The 26,868-nt window shown below is 45.4% G+C and overlaps 1 protein-coding gene across 1 annotated transcript; it reads right to left on the bottom strand.

Annotated features, from left to right (window-relative positions):
• Positions 1-364: 364 nt before the first annotated feature.
• On the bottom strand, positions 365-21,393 carry SRSF9 (serine and arginine rich splicing factor 9). Its single transcript, XM_030219909.1, has 4 exons — positions 21,044-21,393; positions 14,606-14,772; positions 10,744-10,916; positions 365-987 (listed from the first exon to the last, which is right to left on the bottom strand). Exons 1-4 carry the CDS (start codon positions 21,391-21,393, stop codon positions 844-846), a joined length of 834 nt encoding a protein of 277 aa, XP_030075769.1. The 3' UTR covers positions 365-843.
• Positions 21,394-26,868: the final 5,475 nt, after the last annotated feature.

The raw sequence follows: 26,868 nt of genomic DNA, 5'->3' as shown, positions 1-26,868 counted from the left end.
ACAGAGGTTGCTTAGGCCTGTTGTAGGCTATGAAAACTTACAGACCAGAGTCTACGTCATCAGATGTATTATTTAAACCACTTTTCACCACAGAGACCCAACCATGCACTGCCCTCAAACTGTTCTGCTTTTGAATTCCAATAAGGTTTTTTACATGCCATATTCAGTATTTATCAGGGAATCTGCTTCTCTTGGTCCCTTTCAGGACATGATGTAATATGTTACTGCACAAGCTGAAAGTCTTATCCATGCTCTCAAGTACCTGGCTAGCAGAAACTGCAGGTTAAGCTCACTAGTTTCTGCAATACCAGTTTGAATTCAGTACAAAGCATTCAGTGTAATATGTCCACAGAAGACTACAAGCAAAGAGGTAAAACAAAAACTTTATAGGAATAAAAAAATGGAGTTGTACTACAAAATGCATCAGTGTTATGACAACCACAATGCTTCCAACATCAGAGGGAGTAATGCAAGAATAAACGGATTCTATAGTAACGTTTATCTACCCCACTGCAGATGGAGCAGTTATCCAACCATAAAAAGTATACAATACCCTATAAAACCTGCCGACTGAGCCCAGAACCTCCCTTCCTATAGTAGCTGGTTTTATTCTGACAAAAACTGCCCCATCTCAAATCAGCACTAGAAGTCACAAGGGTCCTTCTCATTCTATAGAGCAAAGAAAAATACCATAGGTTCAAAACAGGTTATTTTCAGCATTTCCATAAGTGAAACTAATTAAAAAAGATTTTTATTTTATTGAGAAGGAAAGATAGGTTCCACTGGTTCTGGAATGTAATTCTGAGGAGGTGTGCTTGTGTCAGAATTAAAAGTTCAGCAGGATCAGTACAACCTGAAGGGAGAAGAATAACGCGGTGAACTCCTGATTTGGTATGGAGAATCACGCCCTCTTGAGCCAGAGCGTGAACGGGAGTAGCCATAGCTGGTACTTCTCTCTGGGCAGACACGAATGTAAGATGTTTCACCCTGAAATTCAGGACAAAAAAAAAAAAGGTCAGCTACTAGCTTTATATTCCAGCCATACATCAATAAAACCTTCAGCCACGGTCATGGGTAGCATAAAACCCAGATAGAAATGGCCTATGTATACAGATACAAAAACGAAGCAGCAGCTTATGTATAGTAATACACAGAGGGAGTAGAAAGACAAGTGCATGGCTTTTAGCTCAATCCCTGCTTATAAATGTACAAATTATGTGAATATTTAAAGTAGTGTGTCCAACCTCAGCCCTCACCAGGTCTGTTTTTCAGGATTTCTCCAATGAATATGCATGAGATTTGCCTACAATGGAGACGGTGTATGCAAACAGATCTCGAATATATATTAGAAAAATCCTGAAAACCAAACTGGATTGTAGCCCTCAAGGATCGAGGTTGCACAACCCTGATTTAAAGGCTGCAGATGACATCACTTACTTAGGCAAGAACAGCAGGCAACTTTAACAAAGCAGTTAAACAAAAAATCCTAATAAAACCATGATATTTAGCACCACTACCCCCCGATAGCTCCAGTATTCAAACCACTATCCAGAGATAAAACAGAAAAATTACTATCCTAACTTTATCGGACTAGCAGCTTTGAATATTACTGTTACCTAACTTTTGCCTCTGCCCAGTGCTATCCAGATAATGCCAAAGATCAAAATTATCTAGAGAATAGGAGCTGAACTCCAGTCCAGTGTATGTCTACTGGGTCCAGTCTATTCAACTGCAGCAGCTAAATTCTATTTGTGCAGTATTTTGGTCTGTTCCTTACTAGTTTTTATCCTAAAAATTTATCCTATTTAAAAGCTCTTCTTCAAAACATTAGGGTTCCATTTTTCATGTTATTTTTATGTTCATAATCTACACCTGCTGAACCTTCCATCTCAGCCACCTGTAGTTTAAGCTCCTTTACTTCCCTTCAGTATTAGAATTTTTTTCCTTTTAAGCTGTTTTCTCACAGATAAAACTAAGGGTAAACAATTAAAATTTTATTTTTTACAAATGGAGGAGTCAAGGCTTAGGTTTACCTGCCACCTCATTGGACTTTACTAAATTAAGTTTAAGCGTATTACTACTACTACTACTACTTAACATTTCTAGAGCGCTACTAGGGTTACGCAGCGCTGTACAATTTAACAAAGAGACAGTCCCTGCTCAAAGAGCTTACAATCTAATAGACAAGTGAACGGTCGGTCCGATAGGGGCAGTCAAATTGGGGCAGTCTGGATTCACTGAACGGTAAGGGTTAGGTGCCGAACGCAGCATTGAAGAGGTGGGCTTTAAGCAAAGACTTGAAGACGGGCAGGGAGGGGGCTTGGCGTAAGGGTTCAGGAAGGTTGTTCCAAGCATAGGGTGAGGCGAGGCAGAATGAGCGGAGCCTGGAGTTGGCGGTGGTGGAGAAGGGTACTGAGAGGAGGGATTTATCCTGTGAACGGAGGTTACGGGCGGGAACATAAGGGGAAATGAGGGTAGAGAGGTAGTGAGGGGCAGCAGACTGAGTGCATTTGTAGGTAAGAAGGAGAAGCTTGAATTGAATGCGGTATCCGATCGGAAGCCAGTGAAGTGACCTGAGGAGAGGGGTGATATGAGTATATCGGTTCTGGCGGAATATGAGACGTGCCTGAAATATCGGTGAATGCCGAATTAATGGAATGTTAGTTTCACATATTGCGTGGGGCCCATTTTATGCAGGAACAAGTATTTAAAAATCGGTGGCGTGAAGACTCCGGTTTGTCAGAAATGTAATCAGTGTCGCAACTCTTCATGCTTTCTAGGGTTGCCAGAAGATTTAAAAAAAAAAAAAAAAAATGGCTCTCCAAAAGAGCTTTATCTTGAGAGCCTTTTTTTTTTTTTTTTTTGTTACATTTGTACCCCACGCTTTCCCACTCATGGCAGGCTCAATGCGGCTTACATATTGTATACAGGTACTTATTTGTACCTGGGGCAATGGAGGATTAAGTGAAGCCCAGAGTCACAAGGAGCTGCCTGTGCCTGAAGTGGGAATCGAACTCAGTTCCTCAGTTCCCCAGGACCAAAGTCCACCACCCTAACCACTAGGCCACTCCTCCACTCTGCCATTCACGCCAGCAGGGTTGATTTTAGACAAATATGAAGCCTTTCGTATTCCTAATCGTTTTCATGTCTTCTTCGTAAGGCAGGAGCACTGGGCAAACGAGTTATTTTAGAGGTGTGGATAGGTGATGTGGTCCCCTCTGTCTGGGCCTGGAGAAAAATCGCATGTATGAGTGGAGGAGTGGCCTAGTGGTTAGGGTGGTGGACTTTGGTCCTGGGGAACTGAGTTTGATTCCCACTTCAGGCACAGGTAGCTCCTTGTGACTCTGGGCAAGTCACTTAACCCTCCATTGCCCCATGTAAGCTGCATTGAGCCTGCCATGAGTAGGAAAGCGCGGGGTACAAATGTAACAAAAATAAAAAAATTAGTGAAAAAAAAAAAGTATGAAAAGTTTCTTGCAGTCTGGGATGTATATATTCAATCTCACAAAGAACTAGGTGCATGATTTTAAATACTTTTTTTTTTTTTTTTTTTTTAACAAAGAGGAGCAGGAGATGGGAGGGGAAATTTCCTCATCTTTTTCTTCCCTTTGTTTTCAATGGTTTTTCGGCATATCTTTTCCTCCTCCTTGTTTGGAAAAGAGTCCCAATGCCGCACACACCTTGGATTTGTATATATACTTTTTTTGTGTCTGAATATTTATCAGTTGTCTTTAGGATCTTTTAGACACTGCTTGAAGGGATACGAGTACACCCATTCTTTGATCAAAAGGTCTTTGCCCTACTGGTCCAAATGCATCTGGAAAAAAACTAATACGTCTTATTTTTTGGCATTAAGCTACACTATTAAAAAAAACAAACAAAACTACAAATCATACAGAACACAGCAGCAAGATTAATTTACAAACTAGATAGATACAAGTCATATCTAACTAAACTGCATCGGTTACTCACAGCTGAAAGAATTAGATTTAAAGTCGCCTGTCTAGTATTTCAGATTCTGCAAGACACTACCTCTGAACAATTCAACATCTCGTCTGTTTGCATCGTCCACTCAGACTGAAAATTGATTTTATGCCCACTTTTCTACAAGGGAATTTGAATACAGATGATTTTTTAACTCATTCTTCCCGGTTTCAGGAATCTGATTATGGAACTCACTCTTTCTGGCTATGAGATTACAGACTGCCACTAAGTGCTTGGCCATCCGCCCGGGGTTAGCCCATTGCCACTTATGAGGGTCTATCCCCAGCACCGCTCAGGTCCGTCTATGCCTGCCACTTGTGCTGTACACTAGCACCCTCCTCCCACCAACTGGGCGAGTCTCCCCTCTCAATTTATCCCCAATGATTTCTAGGTTACTGGAGCCACACTCCCAGTGGTCCCATAGTTCTCAGAAAGCACTCACAGACCCAACACACAAACCACCAAGATTCTAATCAGTCCAGACAGGCAGAATGTGCAAACAATTGTGTTTATTCTTGGAACAGTGAACAAAAATGTGCAACTGGCAAATAGTAACAGGTAACTGAAATATGGATCAATTATAACACTAGACACTTGTATACTGTCTAAGAAGTACCTGGGAAGGTCAGGGCATATAATTCACCAAGCCTCAGGAAAAAAAAATAGATCTGTCTTTTTCCTTCCTGGCTGAAACTAAACTCAAAACCAGTAAAGTCCAAATGAGATGAGCTCCTGGGCCAGAGCACAGTCAACAAGACTTAAAATATATACTGCTTCCTGCTTTTGTAAAACTAAAGAAAAAAGCCAGTTCTCTAAATAGCATGCACCATCTGCTGGCCAAACAGGAGAAATATACTTCAGAACATAATCTATGCAGGAAAATATCCAATAAATTTTTCAGGCTTAAAAAGGTGAAATTAGGCCTTACCTGCTAATTTTCTTTCCTCTAGATCCTCCAGACCATTCAAAACACTTGGGTTATGCACTTCTACCAGCAGAGGGAGACTGAGAACACTAAAACGTCTTATACAAGTAGCCTGTGCAGACCTTCTACTAACCAGTAAAACAGTAACAAAGCAGAGGAACAAAACACCTTAAGACAGGGGAATTCAACTACAGATGGGCACAAACGATACCACAAACTGCCCTTAGTAAAACTCCAGGACCCAAATCACAGGAGCTACTAGAAATATCAGCAACTGTGAAGTCTAAAGAAATCATCATACTGAACTGTCCGATACACTGGGTGGGCTCTTGAACAGTCTGGAGGATCTAGAGGAAAGAAAATTAGCAGGTAAGGCCTAATTTCACCTTCCTCAGCAATCCTCTAGACCGTTCAAGACGCTTGGGATGTACCAAAGCAGTAAACATCTAAGGGTGGGACCCACGAAGCCCAAAGGACAGGACTGCAGCTCCAAAACTGGCATCCTCCCTTGCCTGTACACCCACTCTGTAATGTTTGACCAAAGAATGCATGGAGGACCACACCGCTGCTCTACAAATGTCCACCGGTGGAACAAAGCTACTCTCTGCCCAAGAAGCCGCCATCCCACTAGTGGAATGTGCCTTGAGCTCCACGGGCACCGTATGGCCATGCAATATGTAAGCCGAAGGGATGGCATCCTTCAACCACAGAGCTATAGATGCCTTAGAAGCAGCCACTCCCTTCTTGGGCCCCCCCCCCCCCCATGCAGGACAAATAACCTGTCCGAATACTTGAATTCCTCCGACCTGCGCAAGTAAACCTTCCACACTCTGCGCACATCCAATTTCGCCAAACGACGCTGAGAAGCATCCCCCGTCTGGTCCCCCAAGACCGGCAACGAAATCACCTGATTGACATGAAAGGAGGATACCACCTTAGGCAAAAACAAAGGCACTGGACGCAGCAAAACCTTTTCCTTAGAAAATCACAGAAACGGAAGCCTACATGAAAGAGCCTGACGTTCCGAAATCCTGCAAGCCGACGATATAGCTACCAAAAAGACCACCTTCATAGTAAGGTCTTTTATCGAACAAGACTCCAAGGGCTCAAAAGGAGAACCCGCCAAAGCGTCAAGAACGATATTAAGATCCCACTGAGGAACTACCGGCCGCTGAGGATGAAGAAGCAACTTCACCCCCTTCAAAAAACGGACCACATCCGGGGAAGACGCAACCGACTTGCCCTGCACCTTACCCCGAAAACACGCCAAAGCATCCAGCTGCACCTTCAAAGATGACAATGAAAGGCCCTTCTCAAAACCATCCTGCAAGAAATCTAAAATGCACGACACAGAAGCTGTCAAAGGGACACACGCCCGGTCCCCACACCAATCTTCAAATATGCGCCACACACGCACATAGGCCAAAGACGTCAAATGTTTGCGAGACTGCAGCATTGTCTGAATCACCTGAGGGAAAAACCCCTTCTCAACAGTTCTCTCAAGGGCCACACCGTAAGAGAGAACAGAGCCGGATCCAGCATGACAATTGGACCCTGACACAACAGCACTGAGCCCCCTAGCCGCAGAGGCTCACCTTCTAACAAGCGCATCAGATCCCCGAACCACGGCCGACGCAGCCAATTCAGAGCCACCAACACCACCGGACCCACATGACATTCTACCCTCTGTAGGACTCAACCTATCAAGGGCCATGGGGGAAACACATACAGCAACACCCGCTGAGGCCACGGAAGGACCAATGCATCGATCCCTTCCGCTCGCGGATCCCGACGCCATAAGATCCACTATTGGCATTCCCCACTTTAGAAATATCTGGTCAAACACCTGGAGCAGAGACCATTCTCTGGGGTCCAACATGTGTCTGCTTAGAAAATCCGCGTTCACGTTGTCCACCCTGGCCACGTGCGCCACTGAAATCTGCACTAGGTGCCTTTCCGCCCAACTCAAGAGCAGAGCCGTCTCAATTGCCAACCGCGGACTCTTTGTACCGCCCTGCCGGTTGACATACGCTACCGCTGTCGCATTGTCGAACATGACTCTTACCGCCTTTCCGACCACACTTGAGCGAAACGCCAACAGAGCTAGCCGAATCGCCCTCGTCTCCAACCGGCTGATAGACCACTGAGCTTCCTCCGTCGACCACCGCCCCTGCACGGACCAACCGAGACACTGAGCTCCCCAGCCCAGTAGACTGGCATCAGTTACCAGAATCACCCACTGAGGAGGTTCCAACGGTATGCCCTTTTTCAGATGGGCCGAGCACAGCCACCACTGGAGACTGTGCCGAGGAGCCCCCTCAATGGCAACCGCAACTCCAAACTGTGTACCTGGGGAGACCACCGGGACAACAGAGCCGCTTGAAGCTGACGCATATGCGCCCTGGCCCATGGTATTACCTCTATTGTCGCTGCCATGAGGCCCAGAACCCGAAGGTACATTCGAACCATCGGACTCTGAACGGACATTAACAGCCGGACCTGCTGCTGAAGAGAGGCGATCCGAGAATCCGGCAGAAAAACACGACCCACTGCTGTGTCAAACCGCACTCCCAAGTACTCCAGACTCTGCGATGAGATCAACTGACTTTTGACTACATTCACTACCCATCCAAGCGATTCCACAAACGCGACCACCTGAGCCGTCGCCACAACACTGAGCCCGAGACTTCGCCCGGATCAACCAGTCGTCCAGATATGGATGCACCAGTATTCTTTGCCTCCGCAAAGCCGCTGCTACCAACACCATTATCTTGGAGAAGGTGCATAGAGCCATTGCCAGACCAAAAGGCAGAGCACAGAACTGAAAGTGCCTCCCTAAAACAGCAAAACGAAGGAAACGCTGATGGGCCTCTCAAATCGGCACATCCAGATACGCTTCCGTGAGATCCAGTGACGTGAGAAATTCTCCCTGATGAACAGCCACTATGACCGAGAGCAGAGCCTCCATGCGGAAGGATGGCACCTTTAGCACCCCATTGACCCTCTTCAGGTCTAAAATGGGTCTAAACTGGTCCTCCTTCTTTGGCACCACAAAGTAAATGGAACAACCACCCATTCCCTGCTCGTGCCGAGGAACGGGTACCACAGCTCCCAACTGGATTAAGCGACCCAGAGTATCTTGAATAGCCCTTTGACTCGAGAGTGACAAGGAGAGGGAAGAAACAGATCCAGCAACGGGTGCTCGAACTCGAGCGCATAACCGTCACGAACGACCTCCAGCACCCACTGATCTGAAGTAATTTGGGTCCACCCCTGATAAAACAGACGAAGTCGTGCCCCGACCTTCACACCTTCATAAGGAGGACTTACCATTTCCGGCACCTCCGGAGTCCCGAACTCCTCGACGACCCCCTCAAAAGGACTGCGTCCGCTGGAAAAAACGGCTTTTAGAAGGAGATACAAATCTGCCCGGCCTGTACCGCCTCGCGTCCTTAAACCGACCTCTAGCCGAACCACCTCGACTAGCCGCCTTAGGCCGTAACTCCGGCAACCGTTGAGACCTTGGTATCCCCAAGACCACTCGTTTATCCAAGTCCTCTCCAAACATAGAACCTTTGAAAGGTAGAGAACACAACTTTGCTTTAGATGCCGCATCTGCCACTCAGCCCCTAAGCCAAAGAGCCCTGCGAGCCGCCACTGCCAGAGCCATATTCTTAGCCGAAGCCCTTAGCAAATCATAAAGGGTGTCTGCCAAAAACGAAGACCCCCATCTCCAATTTGGCCAGAACCTGAACCAAACCAGTCCTATCTAACGCAGGCTTATCCAAGAGCTACTCCGCCCAACGGAAACAAGCTCTGGCTACCAAGCCCCCACACACAGAAAGGACTCTAGCTTCCTATCCTGAGGATCCCGTAAGGCTATACCGCCATCCACCGGAATGGCCGTAGCCTTAGTAACCGCCGTATCCACAGAAGGTGGTTTCAGCAGGGCCAAATCTTCTGGAGGCAAGGGATACAGCCGCGCCATAGCCCTAGACACCTTACAAGCAGCCTCCGGCACAGACCATTCCTGAAAAACCATGTCTCTAATGTCTGAATTCATGGGAAAGGAACGGGAGACTCTCCGAATCCCCTTAACCAAGGGATCTACCTGGGGTCCCTCCGCAGAGGGAGTGGCCGCCGGAGCAAACAAAGTAGAGATCACCTGATCAATGAGCTCTAACTCCTCCTCCTTATGAAAAATGCGAACCACTGAATCTTCCCCAGGCCTTAGCCCATCCTGATCCTCAGACACATCTAAGAGATCCTCCTCTCCTGGGTCACTCCAAACCTCCGAACCAGGCAGAGAAAGTATCTCCATAGGCTCCGAAATATCCACCCGTGGGCGCTTAACTCCCACTGAGCTAGCAGCCTCCCGGGAACAAACAGCCTGAGAGGGGCCAGCTCTCCAGGCATTATACAGAGACCAAACTCAGTGGGGAAACCAGACCCTCCCCCCCCCGACGCTGCTGAAGCCCCAACACGTCCTGCAGTCTCCGCAACGGACCCCCCCCCCTCGCTCCCGAGGCGGTAGGTCCATCGCGTGATCCGCAGCTAACTAGACGCGCTTCCACACAGGTCCCCCGGCGCCGGTACGGAATACACGGCCTTTCCCGCCGTTGCCGGCCCGGAATGTGCGGTCAAATCGCCGCCCAACACCTCCGCTGACTCAGGGGAAAGCACAGGGGGCAAGAGCGCTGACAACGTAGGCTCCCCACAAAATTTACATTGGCCACCTTTCACTTCAACACCGCGCTTCGCGCAAAATCGACACCTCGCCGGCTTAGACATAATGGCCGCGAACACAATAAAAACAGTTGCTTTGTGCTCTGACAGACTAATAGGCAAAAAAGCCCTTGAAGATGTTTTATCTCTGGACTGCAACAAGAACAGCCAAAATAGCCGCCTTTTAAAAACATTTTTTTTTTTAACCTCGTTACTGATGCCTAAACGCCTCAAGGGTACAGAACGAGGACTGTAGCAGAGGTCAAGCAGTCCTCCAGAGGAAGAGCACAGGGGGAGGGAGCCGGCCACCCGGGTGTGACACCCCACAGGGAATAAGAAGCCCCCAAGGACTTGCACCCTGTAATAGAGATCCAAGTGTGGATTCTCTAACATTTACAACCCAACCTAGAAACCCCAAACGGGCCTACCAGACTGAGTACACTGCACAGGCTGCACACATCTACCCTCTGCTGAGACTGAGAAAATACTGGTTAGTAGAAGGTCTGCACAGGCTACTTGTATAAGAAGTTTTAGTGTTCTCAGTCTCCCTCTGCTGGTAGGAGTGCATAACCCAAGCGTCTTGAACGGTCTGGAGGATTGCTGAGGAACAGCAGAATACAAGTGCTGTTTTCAATTAACCAGCACTCTAATGGTAGGACCTTAACTTTGGAATATATCAAAAAATTACTTGAAGCATACTGCAACACCCCCTCACAGTACCATCTTAAAAATTCTGAACTTTGCACTACTGCTCCTGGAAGACATTTAAGTAGTCCCATAACACCACAAAAAAATGAATTTGTCAGGGCACAAATTTAGAGTTATTTGTACTAACATGAATTTTAACCCAAGAAAAAAATTTTGGTATGAAGCTCCAGAAGCCATACAGGACTGTGAGCACAGTATCAGAACCTGCTCAGTCCTGAGAAGTGTCAGCACTTTCCAAGGCTGGAGTCAAAAAGTAGAACAGAATCAAATGAGTGTTTTGACACATTTCCCAAAATATTCTTAGAAATTAAAAAAAAAAAAAAGCAGCCTTTCACAAAACTGTAACCTAATATACCTAGCAATCCCAACACTTTTCTCACAAAGCAAGCAATAGAACTGACCTCATGAGATCGAAATTTGGTGTCATCTAGTTTACGCAAGGCGTAGTCCATATCTTCCTTGCGAAGAAATTCTACCACTCCCATTCCATCCTTTTGCACATCTGCATAGCAGACATCACCAGCTTCACGCATATGGTCCTTCAAATCCTGCCAGCTCCCTGAAGGAGGAAGCCCTGAGGAAAGGCAAAATATTACAAAGAGAAAAACATGAGAAACCTAGGAAGTGATACAAGAAACTTTCAGGGCATAGGAATGGCCTAGTATCAAAATGTAAGCATGCACATTCAAACCCTTCTGCTAAGTGCACCTTTGCCTAGTCTCCTCCATTGAGTCCAACTGTATAATGGCATGGGTCAGATTCCCTGGCTCAGGTCAAATCAGGGCTAGTAATGCCAGAGGTACACAGTACTACACATAGACCCTTCATTATCTGTTTAAAACCATTACCACCTTTGCAAAGATCTTGGCATTTACACTAGTTTTCACCCAAATTGTGGGCCATTTAATTTCACCCTCTGAAATCAATCTCAAAATCCCTCCACAACAGTATTTCATTATACCCACTACAGGACATATGGAAAGATTTAGCTAGGTTTTGGGATGTTGTCTCTGAAATCTCAGATCTAGTGCCTGAGGTGATTTACAATTCTTGCCAGGGAATATCAGGACATTTTGGGTTTGAGCTAGATTAGGAACATGTCTTACAAAGCGATGGTAAGTGTTAAATCTGGGAGCTTTGGGGGTTGGAATAAGTATAGGAAACATTTTTGCCTATAACCAATTACATCACTATGTTGCAACCTTAAATGGGGAAGCTTTTGGGGGCTAGACAGTCATGTTTGGGAATTTGTTGCAAAAGCCCAAGGAGATTGTCTTAGTGTCTGAGCTCTATAAGATGTTATTTTATTTTTGTTACATTTGTACCCCACGCTTTCCCACTCATGGCAGGCTCAATGCGGCTTACATGGGGCAATGGAGGGTTAAGTGACTTGCCTAGAATCACAAGGAGCTGCCTGTGCCTGAAGTGGGAATTGAACTCAGTTCCTCAGTTCCCCAGGGCCAAAGTCCACCACCCTAACCACTATGCCACTCCTCTGAAAAATGTGGAGGTTCTCGCAGCTTGTTTGGGCTCAAGATCTGGGGAGGAACAACTCTATTGACATTCTCAAGTTGGCTTCAAGTACACCAGAGGTAACAGTGAGAGCAGGAGTTATGGGAATGTCAATTGCTAGTGTTATATAGACCTTATTTGACCCACATGCAGGTTTTTCAGATTGGGGGGGGGGGGGGGGGCATAGAGACTCAACTCTGCCCAAAAGTGAAACCTAGAGATCAATTCATTTTTTCATGTATTCTGGGACTGTCAGAAAACAATATTACAGTATTAGAAAACCCTCCTGGGTTCTAGGATACCATTTTCAGCAATAAATTTTAACTTTTTGCATTACAGGGAAGAGGTGGCTGTCAGCTGCTTCGTAAAGCCTGTGTCATTGGGGGGAAAAAAAAAAAGTTATACCAAGTGTTTGGATCAGCCCAATAGCCCCCCCCCCCCCCCCCCCAAATTTTAGAACTAGCGTAACAGGTTTCATACCTTAATGCTCATGGAAATGGGGCTCGTACATCCCACAAACAAAAACATTTTTTTTTCTTTCAATCTTGAAGTCTTACATTCAGTCCCTATCTCCCAAAGCTCGTAGTTTAGTTGTTAATTCCATCTGATGGGGATATGAAATGCAGTGTATAAAAACAGGATGATGGCATAGACTTTTTTTTTTTTTTTTGTGGGGGGGGGGGGGGGAGAAGGAAGGAGGGATGAATAAGTGATGGCAAAAGGTAACAGGCTAATATTAATCTATTATTATTCTCTAATAAAAAAAGAAATTAGAACCTTAGGAGGTAGGAGGCGCTAAGAGCCCAAGCCTCTCGCTTGGCTCATCAGTTTGACTATGGGAGGATATATAAATTCATGATTGATATGTCCTTATTTTTCTTCCGATTATGACCTACTTTATGATTTCTGTGATTATCTTGATATAGTTTGATATTTCACATGTGTTGCCTTAATAAAACAGATTTAAATTAATGTTTCTTGAAACTCTCACATCACATCTCTAACTCCTACCCTCTCTGGCTGTTCTAGGTGGAAGAGAAATGAAGCAGGTTATGTAGAACTGTAGTGCCGTCTACCCTCTTCTCCATGTGATTCACTAAGTTTGAGCCTTGCAACACTCTTATCTCATACTGTTTGAGACACAAGGGAGTGACCAGCACTTCACACTGCAAAACAGAGCAGCCAGGAGAATCAGACTGGTAGAAAGCAAAGAATGAGGGCTGTGGTTAATAGAGAAAGTTAAAGTGCACTAGAAGAGCTGGGAAAGAGGGGAATAAGCAAGGCCAACTCCCCCTCCCATTTACTAAGCTGCATGGCAATGCCAACACAGCCTATTCAAAATGAACGGGCTGTGTAGACATTAGCACACTATCAGCCACTACAGTGGCTTAATAAAACGGGGGGGGGGGGGGGGGGGGGGGGGGGGGGTTTAGTGTATGCACTTTTTAATACTATCCTGGCTATTGTTCACCAAACACTGATTCACCAAGAAAAGCAACTTTTCACCAATAATTTTCTCCCTTTGAAATATGATTTGCACAGATCCACTCAGGATTCCATGTTCTCTTCTGTGTTCACTACTGGCAGAGTTTCTGTGGACTTCCTTTGTGGGAGGTCTTATTCTGTCAGCTTTTGGAAATATTTTCCTCTTTCTTTATATTTAGCATAGCAATTTAGGTGCTACACTTGTTTTTATAGTGTTGCATTGCATGTAGTCTGGCTATGAGCTTTCTAGTTTTTGGGTTTTTATTTAAAAAAATGACTACAGAAGTAGCAATAAACCACCAGTTCAGTTTTTGTATGCATATTTCCATTATTGGTCCCTTATTCTGAATTTGGCAAGGGTCTGTGTTTTTATGTTCTTAATTTCTTACCTTTGTTACACGGCAGAATAGCCATACTGGGGCAGACAGTATCTTGCTTCCAACAGTGGCCAATCCAGATCACAAGTACCTGGCAGAATTCTAAATAGTAGCAAGATTCTATACTACCAACCTCTGGGACAATAAAGGTTTTCCACGTTTCTATCTCAATAGTAGACTATGGACTTTTCCTCCAGGAACTTGTCCAAGCCTTTTTTATACTAGCCACTGCAGATTCTGTGTAAAGATCAACAGCAGTCTGACATTTTGTTTTCTAATCTGCAACTCCCAATAGGTAGTGCTAGTGTTCTAGATATCTAAACCCCAGCCAGTCCGTTTGTCAATATATATACAATGGAGAAATCTGAATGCAATCTCATGCAGGTTTGTTGCAGATGTTCAGAAATCTGACTGCCTAGGGTCCCCTACATCTAGTTTGGAAAAAAAATGTTCCAATACTTATATATTTGAAGTGTTTCCCTGCCATACATAAAATTCTTATTGTTAACACCTAGGAATTTGTGCCCTTGTGGTACAACAGATTTACTATACTTTTTAAGATGATCTTTTGTCATTGTTACAGAAGTTGTCATAGAATTTGTATATTCTTATATGTATGACAATAGCTTCCACATTCTCTTCTGTGTTCACTACTGGTACAGTTTCTGTGGACCTGGGAACTTTTTCCTTTCAGGACCCATCTCTTCCTCCTCAGTCAGCCCTACCTTCCCTTCGTTCTTCAGTGCCTCTTCCCTCTGTTGTATCAGCTTCCATATAAGCAGTTGTTCCCCTTTTGCAGGTACTAAATGTTTCTAACTATGCAAATCTTGGAGCCTACAACACAGAGTACTAGGGCATAGACATTACTGTAACTCATGCATGAGCATACCTGAGACAAGAACTCTGAATTCAGATCGACGTGAAGGGGGTCCATTTCTCCCACGGGGTCCTCCAAACCCTCCTCCACGACCACGGGATGATCGTGGAAATTCAACACGCAGGCGGCAGTGACCATAGTCATAACCATTCCTCCCATAAACCGCATCCTCTGCATCTCTGTGCAAGATTTAAGAAAAAAAAGAAAAAAGAAAAAAACATGAGAATAATAATTTATGATTCTTTTATACACATTTTGTGAGAATGTGTCATTTGCTTTTCCTTCCTCTGAGGTTCTCTAGACACAACTATTTGACTAATACTAAGATAATAGAGGCCAATGTTAAAGCACCCTGCCATAATAATACTCCCACAGTTTTTAGTTTTAGTATCCTTACTATATCCTGCAATAAACAAAGAAAGGTCAAAAGGGTACAAGGTGGATACTTTATGGGGTGCAAGAGGACTCTGATAAACTAAAAGACTTGTTACTGGAGAACTACATCCAGTTAAATATATATATATATATATGCAAATTGATCAAACTATGAATTAATGTGTACAATGTATATTCAAACAATTTTGCATTCAATAAATTTAAGGCATGCTAATGAACACACATCTATAGCAGGTGCACAATAATCTAAGTATTTTTTTTTTTTTACTACCCCTAAAATGTTAGGCAAGTTTGAACTTGATGGATTTTTGGTTAAGTCTGAAGCTCTCCAGGCAGTGCCCCTCCTACTTTTGGCTTTCTTTGGAATTACTCCAGGATGTGTCCAACACCAATCCTTATCCCTGGGGCCCCATGTATAATTAAAAAACAAAAGCCAGTTCTTAACTACTCCTCACTTTCCCTTCTCATTCCTCTACAAAGAGCCCCCCCCTCCCCCATCTATCCCCTCCATCCCATGATGCTAACCCACTGCATCTCTCCCCTATGCCAGGTCAACTGAACAAGCTAATCTAGTCCTCAATTCATAAGAACATAAAGTGTTGCCATACTGGGACAGACAAGGTCCATCAAGCCCAGTATCCCCCCCCCCCCCCCCCCCCCAACAGTGGCCGTCCAGGTCACAAGTACCTGGCAAGATCTCAAAAGAGTAAAACAGGTTTTAGGCTATTATCCTAGAAATAAGCAGTGGATTTTCCCAAGTCCATCTTAACGGTTTATGGACTTTTCTTTTAGGAAATTATCCAAACCTTTTTAAAACCCTGCTAAGCTGTTTTTACAGCATTTTCAGGCAACAAATTCCAGAGTTTAATTACACATTGAATGAAAAAAATATTTTCTTCGATTTGTTTTACAATTTACTACTTATTAGCTTCATTGCATGCCCCCTAGTCCAAAAGTATAAATATGCCATTCGCATCTACTCATTCCACTCCACTCATTATTATATAGACCTCCATCATCTCCTCAGCCATCTCTTCTCCAAGCAGAAGAGCCCTAGCCTCTAACTTTTCCTCATAAGGACGTCACCCCATCCCTTTTTATCATTTTTTTGGTCACTTCTCTGTACCTTTTCTAATTCCACTATATATTTTTTTGAGATGCGGTGGCCAGAATTGTACATAATATTCAAGGTGCGAGTAATACAAGGGATTATAAACAGTCTCAATTTGTTTTTCATTCTTTTCCTAACATTCAATTTGCTTTCTTAGCTGCTGCTGCTGCAAACTGAGCGGTATCAATGACAAGACCTAGATCCTTTTCCTGGGTGGTGACTCAATGTGGAACCTTGCATCACAGTTATAATTTGGGTTCCTCTTTCCCACATTCATCCACCTCAGGAGATGCATGTACCCTACTATCATTTCTCTCTCCCACCAAAAAGTAGCTATTCATTCACTTTACCCATCCCTTACATCTGCCCTTCTCTTAATCTCCTAGAGGTACTTTACTATTCCTCCCCCTCAGAGTACATTCAGCAAAGGCCAAAATTGCCATCCAGTTGAAAGTCTTCCACCTTGAGTAGATCACCACAATTTATAATACTGTTCCTACATTTCCTTGTTTTTACTGTGTTCTTTACCATGTAAGATGCTTTTTACTATGTAAGCCGCACTGGACCTGCTGTATGTGGGAAAGAGCGGGGTACAAATGTAATAAATAAATGAACACAAACTGCCACATCCAGGCCAACACCAACTCCTTTCCACCCCATCTTCTATGTGACCCTCAATTCTTTTTCTACCACTGCTCTTAATATTTGTCCCTTGCAAGACCCCAAATCTGTTCAAGTGCTGCTCTTCATCACTTCCACTAATACATTTCAAGCATTGCCATCTAACTTTGATTCTTTCAATATTAGTACTTAATCCAACAGCTAGGATCCCAGCCATACCATATTACTGAAACAGTCACCAAAATCAATGAGGCTGTTATCCAAAATATCTGGCCTCCCTATGCTCACTGAAAGTTGACATTTAACTATAGCTCATCCATTCAGATTACATCAGTCTTCTTAGAAACCTAATGTAGCTGTAATATTGCAATTTTGGGGTACTGCCATACTATACCGGTTATCCCAGTACTTTTTTACATAAAGGATCTCATGCTTAAACCACAGGCTCAAAGGAAACTGGGAAGGGAGACCCACTAGCAATATCCACCAGACTTTTGACTCTGAACCAATTGGTTTCTGTGGAGGTGTGGCTTGCCAATGCTACCCTTGCTACCTTACAGCCAGAAGTATTGCTAGATTGTGCTGTTATCACCTGTCTATGCTCAAGTGAGTGAAGGGTAGATTGTCTGCAATTCAGTGATCTCCCAACACCATGGAATATGACAGCAAATAAAGATCAATTTAGTCCACCAACATAACTCCAGCCAAACTAATTTCTTGAGTCAGTGGGCAACCCTGGCCATTTATGATAGAACAGGTATCAAGTTTTTTTTTGTTTTTTAAGACTTGTATTCAGACTCCAGAGGAAGAACAGCAAGGGTCATCTGCTCTAACCTCTCCCTTCCAGGCAACTTGTACCTCTGCCCCCCCACCCTTAGTAAATCTAGAGTACCCCGCCTGTTCTAAAGGAAACATGAGTGCATGAGCATGAAGCAGACACTGTAAAACAGACAAAAAGGGGTTAAATTACTTTGAAACTTGTGAGCAGTAACCTAGGAATCAGGTAGGAAAGCTTTGAGTCTTCTCGGATACTGCTCCTACCTCCCTATGCAGCCTATTAGCTGGCTGAGTATCTGACCAATAAGATGCCGGAGAGCAGAGAGCAGCAGCAGTATAATAGAAAAGACTTGAGACCTAGAGAAAGGGAGAGGAGGTAACAAAAGGAATGGGAAGCAGATAAGGGGGCACAGGACATAAGGGGAGGGTGTTGGCAGAGGAGCTCAAAAGAGGAGATAGCTGTAAAAAAGAGGAATACTGGCTAGGAAATTTATCGCTTGAGGGTGCGAGAGAGGAGCTGAAAGGAGGAATCCTGGTTACAAGGGAAGAACAGGGATGGAGAGAGGGGCTGACAGTAGGGCTATGGGTTAGCAAGAACCACAGATATAGGCTTGAGAGAATGAGGCACTGCAAGAGGGAAATAGAGACACATGAATAGAAGCTTAGAGAAAAGGGGCCATGGGCTATAAAGAGATGTGGGTGAGAGGTTAAGCAAAGGAGATTTTAAGAGGGAGAATGATGAGAAGCAAAGACTGGGAGATAGGCTAGTTGAGACAGAAAAGAGGGAGCCGATGTGGGTGACAAGCTGAGAAAAGGTCACAAGAGGGGAACATAGTAACAGAGGCCTGAAGAGGTAATTAAAGGGATGGAAGTGGTAGGAAACAATGACGAAAGGTAATAAGCTGTGGAGAGAGCCTGCATACAGCAGCAATCCCCAAGCTGCCAGGGCTCAGGGTAGGCAGGTGGAGGAGATAGTCCCCAATTCATAATCAGTAGCATAGAATCCATGAGTACAAAAGTTCTACGAACATTGGGAGGCACAGGCATCCACGAGTACTAAAGTTCTATGAAGACCGGGAGGCAGAGAGAGGCAAGAGAGGTCCCAGGGATGTACCTGGGCTCAGAGAGGACAAATCTGGGAAATGATCCAAACCTACGTAGGACAGAGAATCAAACCAAGAGGTGGGACGAGCTTACCAGTTTAGAAAAGTCTCACTTTCTGAGAAATAGGTGAGCCAAACCTGCAAAGAAGCTGGCTGGAAAAGGGGGAATTGGTAGGTGTCAACAATAAGCAGAACAGGTTAAAGGGGGTGTAGAGAGTCGAACAGGTAGAAAATGCAAACAATGCACTTCTAAATATTAAAACACATACCATGCCCATGCAGGCAGGAAAGAATTTAAAAGTTCAGAAAGTAAGAAGAGAAGGAAGCAGCTTAAGGAATACGAGAAAAATAGCAAGTTTTCAAAAGAGTACTTGGACAAGCTGAAGGGGGGGGAGAAAGTGGTATGAAAGGGTTTGGGGGAAGGAATATGGTTGTCAGCAGGTGATGGGCGAGAAAATGGTGGGTATATCCTGAGGTTGGGGAAAAGAATCCCTGGTGGACCAAGTACTCACCTAGCTTTTGATTGGCAGCATAAGGTTCATACAAACTGATATGAGTTTTCCCCATATCCACATTATCTGCTCCAGTCTTAATAGATATGATATAGCTAGTCATATGTTCTCATACACATACGTACGACTTTGGAGGGGTGTAACGTGTTGATTTCTTAAGATTCATAAATTCAGAACCCACAATCCTTTTTCAAAAGTTGGCTTCCGTGAATAGTAGCGCCATGGTGTCTTCAAAACTGGTCTTGACTGACATTACTGCTCACAAGCTTCAACCTTGTATTAATTCAACCTGTGTGAATGCAAGACCTTACATTTTTGGCAATCCATGACAATCCCACCATTTTTTTTCCTGGGCCTCAAGGAAACCAAGAACTGGTAGTGTAAATCAGTTCTGGTTTCTCTGTAGAAATGGTGCAGAACTGCTGGCAGAGAAAGATCACTTCTAGTTTACCAGCCCCTAGAGTAAGCACAGCAGGGCCAAGAGTGCTAAACAATGTAACCAGAGACAAGAACAAGCAAATGGACTTGATTCTTGCAAAATTCCTGCATACAACTGAAGAAGCCATGAGGAAGAACAAAGCCACTACTGCTATGTCAACTTTCTGTCCCTACCACTTCTGCTGCAGGTGACCCACTGGGAGAGGGAGATGTGAAGGGATTGGAGGGAGAAGATGAAGACTGAGAGAACAAAAGGAGCTGCTGGTTATATTCGACATAAGGGTGAGAATATAATAGAGTGAGGGACAGATGCAAGTAAGAATCAAAAAGGGGGTAGAACAGACTGCAAGATGGGAAGGGTTAGGATAGGTGAAGGAAGAGAAGATTGATAATATAAAGTGCAGCTTCCCCCACTACTCAAAATTTAAAAAGCAGACTATGCTTTTGACCAGGATTCCAACCATCAGAAGAGGCTGTGGAAAGTGGGCAATGTAACCAACCAATGAACAGAACCAACTGATTAGAGAAGTTGTCTCTGGAGGGAATTAGTGATCCAGGGGAGAGTTGAAGACCAGCATAGATTAGAGAGTTTAAAACTGAGGGTGCTAGGACTACTGGAGAATCAGGGTTACCATGGCACAGAGAACAAAAAGGAAGCAGCAAAGGCCACATCTACTCTAACCTCCTCCTCACATCAAGGATCCTCCATCCATAGCCCACTGGCCTTAGAGTTACTGGGCCACAGATGGGCTTTCTTCCCTGCTTCAGACCCACTTCATTTTTTGTTCACAAGCTCTGCCTACCTGCACACACATACATCTCAGCCATCTATCTCTGGCACTAACAGGGATTCTCTCTCCATTTTTTTCTTCAGGAATTTTTACTAACATTTTTTGCCTCCACCACATTCACTGGCAGGATATGCCATACATCCACCAAGACCTTTTCCAACAGACTCTGCCATTCCCCCCACCCCTTCATTAGAAGATGCCCTCTCTTTCCCACCCACCCCCCTCATTTCTCTATCAGGGTGCACGTTCTCCTTCTTATTCCCTTTCAGTATCACTGGCCTACACCCCCACGTCTCTGTTTCCTCAATAAAATAATCCCACCCCCTGTTGCCTCTAGTCTCCTCAAGATATACTCCTTCCTCGTTCCCAAGTTATTCCCTTTTTCCTTCAGCAACCTCAATAGGAAATACCCCCCCTTCCTCACTGCCCCCCTCTCCAAGTATTACTCCCTCACGACTTCACTGATCCCAAAATAAAATGCCTCTTCTCAGGAAATGCCCCATCTTGTTTTCCCCCTACAGGAAGTGTCCCCTCTCTCCCTCATTACTCCCCCCCCCCCCCCAGGAAATGTCCCCTTCTCTCCCTTGTTGCCCCCCCCCCCAAAGGAAATGTTCTCTTCCTTCTTCATTTTTTTCTTATTTTTCCTCCTCCTCCGCAGGAGGCGCCCTTTCTTTCCCCCTGCCCCTCCCCCACCCTCAGACCTGGGATCCTCGAAGCACACGAAGGCGAAGGGCACGAGTCCCTGCCGGTTCTTGAGCTCGATGTCGCGGATACGGCCATACTTATAGAATAGATCCTCTAAGTCCTTCTCACGCACGTCAGCCGGCAGATTTCCAACATAAATGCGCCCCTCAGTCGCATTCTCCCTACCCCAGCCGGGTCTAGACATGGCTCCGTCCGTCTCGTACAGGCCACAACCAACAGCGCGCCACTCTCCACCCGCACCAGCGCAATGTCGGAGGGTAAAAAGAGGCGGTGTCTTAAAGGAGCAGTTCGGTAACGTGCGCGCCCCTGCTGCCTCGGGCGCGCGCATGCCCCTGCCTCCCGCCATTTTACTAGAGTAGGTGGGGGAGGGGGCTTGCTCGTACAATTGGCGCTTCGGAACTTACAGCTCTTTTCTTTTTTTTTTTTTAAGTTGGTTGGCAGTTTTGTCCTGCTTATTTTCTCATCAATATATTATGAACCAGCCTGGGATCCAGCTCAGATGGCTTAATTTCCCCTGTCCGGAATTGTTATACCCTATAATACAGTTCCTTCCTACCCGCCCCTTCCCCCACCCCCATCAACAACATACTGATACTATAGTGCGTTAGGACAATTACTCACATTGGGCCTCTTTTGTGAAGCCATGCGGCAAAGCCGATAAAAATTCAAAGCGTGGGCTTTGTTGGCATTATCGCACTAGGGACCACTAGCGTGGTTTGATAAAAGAAGGCCATTATTTGCCCCATAAAAAGCAATAATGTGCAGTATGGGCCCCCATTTATAAAGTGCTGGTACCCGTACTGCTGTTTTGCCGCACGTCATTTCGGCACTACCGCGCGCTGACCCACTGCGGGAGCTGATGGTAGTGCTGCCCCCACCACGCACCATTTCCAGCATGACTGATTTTTTTTTGTGTGTGTGTGTTTTTGGTGGCAGGGGCTTACAGGTGGTATTCGCTGCCAGGTTACCACCGGGCTAGTGCTCCTCAGAAATGGCTGCACAAGTGTATAGTTACCATACAGCCATTTCCTTTTTTTTTTTTTTTTTTTAACCTTTTACCCGTTGCGGTACAAGGGGCCTCGGTGTGTGGCAAATCCCCATTTACCCTTGCTTGGGCACTAAAGTTTAAATCATTCACCCTGGGATGTGTTATAATGAGATGCAATACTTGCAAAATGTCTCATTATTATGTTAATTTAATAATGGAGCTTGCAGAAAACTCCACAAGCAGTTATTCCTGGAAAAAATAGCAACAGCTTAAAGCTGACATTTTTCTTCCCTGGAACATACTTAAAAGGACTGGGGTAAGTAATCATATCCCCACACCTCACACCCCACCGAGCCAACCCACCCCTGCTATTGGACTCCCATCCCCATTCTCCTTTTAGAAAAGTGCTCCACCCCCTGCTATCAAACTCTCATCCCCAAAGCATTATTTATCCTCCCTTTCTTCCCCCCCCCCCCCCCCCCAGTTTCCCTGATGTCTACTACTACTACTATTTAACATTTCTAAAGCGCTACTAGGGTTACGCAGCGCTGTACAATTTAACATAGAAGGACAGTCCCTGCTCAAAGAGCTTACAATCTAATGGACAAATGTACAGTCAGTCAAGTAGGGGCAATCAAATTGGGGCAGTCTAGATTTCCTGAAAGGTATAAGGTTAGGTACCGAAAGCAACATTGAAGAGGTGGGCTTTGAGCAAGGATTTGAAGATGGGTAGGGAGGGGGCTTGGCGTAGGGGCTCAGGAAGTTTATTCCACGCATAGGGAGAGGTGAGGCAGAATGGGCGGAGCCTGGAGTTGGCGGTGGTGGAGAAGGGTACTGAGAGGAGGGATTTGTCCTGTGAGTGGAGATTTCGGGCGAGAACGTAAGGGGAGATGAGGGTAGAGAGGTAATGAGGGGCTGCAGACTGAGTGCATTTGTAGGTAAGAAGGAGAAGCTTGAACTGTATGCGGTATCTGATCGGAAGCCAGTGAAGCGACCTGAGGAGAGGGGTGATATGAGTATACCGGTTCAGGCGGAATATAAAACGTGCAGCAGAGTTCTGAACGGATTGAAGGGGGGATAGATGGCTAAGTGGGAGGCCAGTGAGGAGTAGGTTGCAGTAGTCATGGCGAGAGGTAATGAGAGCGTGGATGAGAGTTCGGGTGGTGTGCTCAGAGAGGAAAGAGCGAATTTTGCTGATGTTAAAGAGGAAGAAGCGACAGGTCTTGGCTGTCTGCTGGATATGCGCAGAGAAGGAGAGGAAGGAGTCGAAGATGACTCCGAGGTTGCGGGCAAATGAGACGGGGAGGATGAGGGTGTTATCAACTGAGATCGAGAGTGGAGGAAGAGGAGAAGTGGGTTTTGGTGGAAAGACGATAAGCTCGGTCTTGGCCATGTTCAGTTTCAGGTGGCGGTTGGACATCCATGCAGCAATGTCGGATAAGCAGGCCGATACCTTTGCCTGGGTCTCCACGGTGATGTCTGGTGTGGAGAGATACAGCTCGGTGTCATCAGCATAAAGATGATACTGGAAACCATGAGATGAGATCAGTGAGCCCAGGGAAGAGGTGTAGATTGAAAAAAGAAGGGGTCCAAGGACAGATCCCTGGGGAACTCCAACAGAGAGTGGGATGGGGGTGGAGGAAGATCCATGAGAGTGTTGGAGAGGGTTGAAGAGTGAAGAGGAGGAGGTGGCTTGGTAGTAAATTCAAGGTTGATCTTTTGCACCTTGTCGCGGAAGTAGTCAGCCAGTGCTTGAGGAGAGAGTGAGGGGGGGTGGGAGCGGAGGCAGAGGCGTAGCCAGGTTTTCCTCTCAGGGGGAGCAGACTTTTATAAAATAGGCGCTGGTTGGTATCAGCTAGACAACAGTGTCTGTGTTGTTGCTCAGGGGCTGAAGCAGGCACGGATTAATACAGGCTGTCTCCGTTGCATCCTGCCTACAAGGGAAACAGCATCAGGAGGCAGGATGCAGAAGAGGTCACTGGACTGGCCAGAGCAAGCAACCTGTCTTCTTAACTACAAAGTAAAAATATTCAAATCGTGACCATCACCTCAGGAATAGCACACACATTCCTTCCACTGCTAGACACCTTGTTTAAATCAAATGGGCTTTTGTTTGTGAGGTGACTCTACAGGAAGCAAAGAACACTAGTCTTGAGCATTTTTATTTTGGGTGACAAAGGCCACCAATGGTGGCCCTTGCCCCACAGCCTACATTCAAATAGGGCAAGACACTTTGTGAAATAACACAAACCCCTGCAAAAAGACACCCAACCTATACTGAAAACTTACCACACCATAACAGCCTTAACCTACATATGAAAAGATGGTGTTATAAATATTACAGTGGGACCAAGAGAAGTGTTTCCCTAGGTGGTCCTGGAGCACCCTCTTGCCAATCAGGTTTTCAGGCTATCCACAATGAATCTGCATGAAAAATATTTGCATGTAATGGAGGCAGTATATGCAAATCAATGTCATGCATATTTATTGTGGATAGCCTGAAAACCTGACTGGCAAGGGGGTACTCTAGAACCAATTTGGGAAACACTGCCCTAGAACACAAAACTCACCACACCATAACAGCCCTAACCTACCTATGAAAAGACAGTACCATATGTATTACACTGGGCTTTGGAGCACCAATATACCTACTATTGGGAAACTGGAACAAGCTGCACTGTTACACAGACACTACATGCTAGCAAAATCCTTCACTTCAGTCACACATGCAGAACATGGACAGACCCTCATCTATATAACATGAGTAGCCATACTGGGTCAGACCAATGGTCCATCTAGCCCAGTATCCTGTTTCCAACAGTAGCCAACCCAGGTCACAAGCACCTGGCAAGAAACCCAAATTATGACAACATTCCATGCTCCCAATCTAATACAGAATAGAGAGCAACAACAACAAAAATTGAAATAGAGACCCCCCCCTCCTCTCTGCCCAAGGAAGCCAGACTCTATAAACAGTGCAATACTAGTTAAAAAAAAGAAAAGAAATGCATTTTCTCCTGTACTTTGCAAAATAAAAATAGAAAAAAAATGTACCTTTTACAAAGCAGGTACATCTCAGTCCTTACAAAGTATTAAATAAAAATAATTTTCTTCTACCTTTGTTGTCTGGGAATTTGGCTGGTCCCAGTCTTTTTTTCCATGTTTCACGAGTCAGCCATACAAATTCTTTTCCAGGTTGGCTTTTCCATTTCTTCTCTCTCCTCTTGTCTTCTTCTTTTCCTTCTCTACATCTGTTGGCAGTGTCCCCTTCTCTACATCGTTTTATGTCTCCACTATGAAATAGCTGTGCATAGAGCTGCCAAGTGATCGAGCTCCAGAAGGGAGATTTTTCAACCAGTCCTAGTGTGAACTGACATCCCAAATTCATGTGGGATTTGCAGTCCCTTATTCTACCCATCAAAATCTGTGCACTCGGACCCCTGCAGGGTTGCTAATTTGAAGACATCGGAGATGTGCATTTTAAAATACTGTCATATTCCTAAAATCAAATTCAAAATAAAATACCTTTTTCTACTGTTTAAACAATTTATTTTCTCATTTGCTTTGCTCCCATTGTCTCTTTTCTGTTTTTCGCTGTTTCTTCTTATCTGTTCCCTTCTCCACTACTGCCAACTCCAGACCGCGCCTTCTGTCTCGCTGCACCCTATGCCTGGAATAAACTTCCTGAGCCCCTACGTCTTGCCCCATCCTTGGCCACCTTTAAATCTAGACTGAAAGCCCACCTCTTTAACATTGCTTTTGACTCGTAACCACTTGTAACCACACGCCTCCACCAACCCTCCTCTCCTCCTTCCTGTACACATTAATTGATTTGATTTGCTTACTTTATTTTTTGTCTATTAGATTGTAAGCTCTTTGAGCGGGGACTGTCTTTCTTCTATGTTTGTGCAGCGCTGCGTACGCCTTGTAGCGCTATAGAAATGCTAAATAGTAGTAGTAGTAGTAGTAGTTCTTCTGTCTTTACAGGGTCTCTTGCCCATTTCACATTTCTTCTGTCGCCAAGTGCACCAGCCTTCTTTCCTCTGCACCACTATTTGTCCTGTCTAGTATCTCCCTTCTGTGTCCTTTGTCCCTATCCTACCCCCAAGTTCAGCATCTGCCCTTTCTTTGTCCCCATCTCCCCTCTTTTTCAGCACAAGCCTACCTGGTCTCCTCATCTCCCCCTTTTCTAATATCTGCCCTCCTGATGTCTCCATCTCTCCCTTTTTCTAACATTGCCCTGTGTCCCTATCTTCCCCCTTTTTCCAACATTACCTCTTTCTCCCCATCTCACCCTTCTCCCCATATTCCCATTCTCCCCTTCCAGTAGTGCCTCTTTGTGTCCCTGTCTCCTTACCCCCCTTTCTAGTAGTGCCCCTGTGTCCCTATCACGGACTAGATAGGCTGAGTTCCACTCCTGTGTATTAAACCATCTTGGGCAGCTTTCTCCGTTTTCTAGCCGCCCCTCACCCCCACGTTACGTCCATGCTGATTTTCAGTGCCCTCCTGCGCGAGTCTTGCACCTACTCCGAGTCCTGTGTCTTCCGCCTGCTCTCGCCCATCCGCGTGGTCGCTCGTTTTTAAAGCCCTGAGGCGTTCTCCCTCCGACACCGGCGATTCACATAACCAGTCTTCTGCCAGCATCGGGGCCTCTCCTCAGGCGCGTCCCGCCTCCTCAATGCAACTTCCTGTCTTCTGCAGAGGTGGGACGCGTCTGAGGGAGAGGCCCCGACGCTGGCAGAAGGCTGGTTATGTGAATCGCCGGTGTCGGAGGGAGAATGCCTCAGGGCTTTAAAAATGAGTGGCCACGCGGATGGGTGAGAGCGGGCGGAA

The sequence above is a fragment of the Microcaecilia unicolor genome, chromosome 11 (assembly GCF_901765095.1).
Source record: "Microcaecilia unicolor chromosome 11, aMicUni1.1, whole genome shotgun sequence".
In the NCBI taxonomy this organism is placed as follows: Eukaryota; Metazoa; Chordata; class Amphibia; order Gymnophiona; family Siphonopidae; genus Microcaecilia; species Microcaecilia unicolor.
Note: the sequence above shows the minus strand (reverse complement) of the source record. Positions and strands in the feature narration are given on the sequence as shown.